General features: G+C 30.3%; 1 protein-coding gene across 1 annotated transcript; it reads right to left on the reverse strand.

Annotated features, from left to right (window-relative positions):
* Positions 1 to 1,635: 1,635 nt before the first annotated feature.
* LOC114170465 (senescence-specific cysteine protease SAG39-like) lies at positions 1,636 to 2,946 on the reverse strand. The gene is made up of 2 exons (XM_028055951.1): positions 2,433 to 2,946; positions 1,636 to 2,348 (listed from the first exon to the last, which is right to left on the reverse strand). The coding sequence occupies exons 1-2, from the start codon at positions 2,869 to 2,871 to the stop codon at positions 1,756 to 1,758; spliced, it is 1,032 nt and encodes a 343-aa protein (XP_027911752.1). The 5' UTR covers positions 2,872 to 2,946; the 3' UTR covers positions 1,636 to 1,755.
* Positions 2,947 to 4,502: the final 1,556 nt, after the last annotated feature.

Below are 4,502 nucleotides of genomic sequence, written 5' to 3' on the forward strand. Positions count from 1 at the left end.
TGTAATTTTATATCGTTTACTCTTCACATTTTTTGTATCGTCTAACGTTTGTATCTTTATGAAGTCTACTCAACAATTTCTATATCGTCCATCATTTTTATTATTAGAGAATCAACTATTTTATTTTTCTACATTTTTTACTCAATATTTCATTCAAAATTAAATTTGATTTCTTAATTTTAATTAACTAAATCTTAATATATTATTTAAAATAGCTATATATAATATATTTTGTTAAAAAAATATATAAATAACTTAAATACATTTTTATCATAAAATTAATTAAAATATTATTATTGAATTTTATAAAATAAAATTTATATTAAATTTAATTACACTTTTATAATTTCAAATTAATTTAATAAATGTACTATAATTTTTAATTTTAAAATTCATATCTCGTGCGTTGCACGGCTAGAATAACTAGTATACTCTATAAAGACTCCGACTCTGAACACTCCAAGCTCTAACTTCAAGGGGTCTCGTCCTCTTCAAGGGTAGTCATCATCTTCAAGGGATATCATCCTTTTCAAATCAAACGTTACTGTGCCATTAGAAGACACACTAACGCTTACGATAGTGAAATGTGTCAGAAGTTAATGAATGTTGCAATTAATAAACATGATCAATGTACCTCATGTACTCTTCTATTTATACTATGTTTATGAGCTTTTTACCTGGGTGAGCCTGATCCATGTGGCTAATTACCTTCATTAATCTTTAGTTAATCAAGCAACTTAATTACACCTTAATCCCAATCTTAAGTTAGTCAACTCGGTGAACGTTTTCCATATGCCAATTTTGGTTGGCCGACATGTATTCGACCAAGCTGTCATGATGTTGGATCATATTCTGAGGGCTGAGTATATCTAGGCATTGGTGGCCATGTGTGGAATACCTCCTGGTTGGTTGATCTGTAGCCAACCTAGCTTTCTCACCCTATGGCCATACCATAAGGGCTGAGTACACCTAGGTGTGAGTGGCCTAGATATAGTCAAACATGTATGGTACAAATATAAAAGTATATAGTTCTTAGGATAAAATAACATGTGCTTTTTATATATTCCTATATATCTATACCTATATATAAATGAGATTTCCTTATTTGGTGTCCACATTTGTTTTCCAATTTTACCCTATTTAATTTTTTTTAAACCATGCCTATATATAAATGGAATTTCTTTTTTTGTTTTTCCCTTTAAATATTTTTTAAACTACACAAGTATTTAAAAAGAATTATAAAAAATATTTATGTTTACAGTAAAATATTAAAAAATATATTTTATCATCATAAAAAAATACATATACATATTTGAATGTATTTTCACTAATTATTTGTAATGAAAGTATATTTATAATAATAGTATTATATATTAATAATAATGACGAGATAATTCGTTTTAATCACAGCAAAAATATTTCGTCAGCTTATATTAGTTACTATAATATTATATTAATTATAAAACTTCATGTTTTTAACATATGGAATCTAAACAAAATAATTATGTAAATAACAACCACACTACAAATATACAATTAAAAGTTTTTGAAATTTTAAAATAATAATTTAATTAAAACACACTCAAATTTATAAAGTAATTTGAAATTCAACTAAAAACCCTAAATTAAAAGGGATAGAATAACATATATAAATTATGATCCACAATAAAATCATTACAACATACTAATATTTCATTTCATTATATAGGTATAAATATAGGAATAAGTGTAACTAGTAGAGGAATAGTTTTGTAATTATGCAGTAGGGTAAGAAGCCATCATAGCTATCCCACATAGTCCCTCCTCAGCAGCAGCACCTCTTTGCATTCGAATGTAGCCTTCTTCACCCCACTCTGTGCCCCATGAATTCTTAACTAACCAATACTTCCTCCCATCATCACTAACACCATATCCCACAGCAGTTACACCGTGATCCAGCTCAGTTCCACAGGAACCAGTGAAAACACCACTCTTGTACAATTGAAAGTCAGAACCACTGGCATCAATGGCTACAGAAACTGGTTGATTTGCAACAGCTTTCTCAAGGGCGTCCTCATTGTTAACAGGGACATCTTCGTAGCCAGTAATGGTTGCAGCATCGATGGCTTCTGCCTTTGCATTGCATTTTCCATCAACACCCTTGTAGGGGTAATTGGCTTCAGTGTTGAGTCCATGATTTTTAATGATGAATTTGAAAGCATCATCCATTAAACCACCTTCACAACCCTGGTCCACACCTTTTGTATCACAATCAACAAGTTCTTGTTCAGACAAAGAGATCAGTTTTCCAGTAGTCAGTGCATGAATTCCTTCAGTTGCTGCAACCGCGGAAAACGCCCAACAACATCCTACAAGATAAATTAATAGTTAGATAATGATTGCGTTTAGAATTTGACTTGGAAATGTGAATGAAGAATGAAGCATTAGCTTACCACATTGACCTTGGTTCTTCACGGGTGTAACTGCACCCTTTTGCCTCCAGTCAACTGTGGTAGGAACTGCAGTCACATTTTCATATTTAAAAGTGGTTGATCTTATGATTGAGGAACACATGTGGCCCTTGAACCTATTTCTGCGTGCTACGAACTCCTCGTTGGTGAGGTCTGCAAATTGATTAGTGCCTAGCTGGTAAGGTTTATTGGCAGCATTGTTGGAGGCTTCGATGTAATTCACATTTTGCTTGAATATTCTGAAACGTTTTTCCCTTTCCTGAGGGTCCTTGTACACTATGCCATAACGACTCATCCATTCTTCATGCCTCTCATACATGGAGACATCTTGGAGAGTGCGACATGTGACTTGGAAACCCCAGAATCCCATGCAGAACAGCAATGTCAGTGAAATATGATAGAATTGATTTTTTGCAACCATGGTGGCTTGCTTCTGTATTTGTTGCTGAGGGAAGTGTGTGAAAGATGTGCTGTGGAGTGGTATTGAGGATCGTTTGTGGTGTTTATATAGGCATGTTAACGTTGAATTCTAAATTAGTTTTTCAGTTTCCAACTTAAATCTCGAAGCACCTCTTTCTTGTAGATACTTAGTAATTAGAGCTTGTTGTGCTGTTATGGACAAATTGTTTGTCAAACGCAGATGCTTCCATGTACCATACTGCCAAACTACCTCTCACCTCTCAAGAGGATTGTGCGTGTTGGAAAAGCTGACCAATAAAAAATGGAACTTTGAAAGCTTTATCAACTGTGCAGGAAAATTGTTAATGCATTAGCAAACGAAAGCTTAGAATCTTCAAATCAAATCATAATATATATTTTTTATACATAAGTATATAGCAGAATGATCCTTTATTGAATATAGTAATTAATCAAGTGTAATAGTGTACGCCATCGCCAAGCCGAAGAATAACAAGACAAAAATCAAGTAGTAGGTTTAATTACTCAAGTTAACTTATTCTTCCAACTAGTTAATTAACTTGTAAAAGTGACGCAAGTCCCAACTTATTAATTGAGTAAAGCGTATTATTTTTTTTAGACGTTTTAATTTAATTTAGACGTGTAAGTATTGAAGTTTCTTAATTAATTTCAGACTTTTTTGCCTGCAACTTAAAATGTAAGTTGCTTTAATCTCTTCCAGATCCTGTTGGGTTTGGCTAATGAGCACAGGTGTATATGCATTTCTTTTCAAGGGTCTGGAATAAATGTAAGTACTTGATCTTGTTTGTGTTTATCAACTCTATATATGATACCTAATAAATGGAATGGTTTATTTTATAAGAAAATATGAAAAATAAATTAATCATCAATTTAATTACTAATGCTTACTCATTAAATCATCAATGATCATTGATTACAGTTTTACAAAAATTATATATGTTTTAAAATAAATCATGTGAAAGTTTTAAGTGATAATATCTTGATTTAAAATATGTTAATATGAATAACAAAGTAAAGGAAGTTAGTAGTAATTAATTACAATATAGTTATTTAATAATAATAATAATAATAATAATTACAATAATAATTATTACTATTATTAGACTATATTTATTTTGGATTGAAATTTAATATCATAAATCAATAGAAAAGACATCCGAAGTAAAATCCTATTTAATCGGAGAATATTTAAAAGATAATATTAGCACAAATAAGAAAAAAATGTTCCAAATTTGCTTATAAAAGCAACTCTAAAGAGACTTTTTACACACATTTTGATGGAGGCTAAAATTCCTATTTATCTTATTCGTTTGAAATTTTTTATTAGTTTCCTAAGTCTTATTTCATTCAATTAAATCATTGTATTTGTAAAATTATCAAATTAGGTATTTTTTTAGATAGACGTTAACTTCATGTCAATATGTGTCATTAGTTTTTTATATTTTTAATTTATTATTATTACTTTTGTCATTCTTTTTTCATTTTATTTTGCCTCGTGTTAGGTCATTCGCTGCAAGAAAAAATGAGTTTAACATAGGTTCGTTTTTATATTACCAAAGTTAAAATCTTCACTAAGTTATTTATTTGAAGTTTGAAGCCCACCAAGAATCTGTT

The sequence above is a fragment of the Vigna unguiculata genome, chromosome 11, assembly GCF_004118075.2.
Source record: "Vigna unguiculata cultivar IT97K-499-35 chromosome 11, ASM411807v1, whole genome shotgun sequence".
Lineage (NCBI taxonomy): Eukaryota > Viridiplantae > Streptophyta > Magnoliopsida > Fabales > Fabaceae > Vigna > Vigna unguiculata.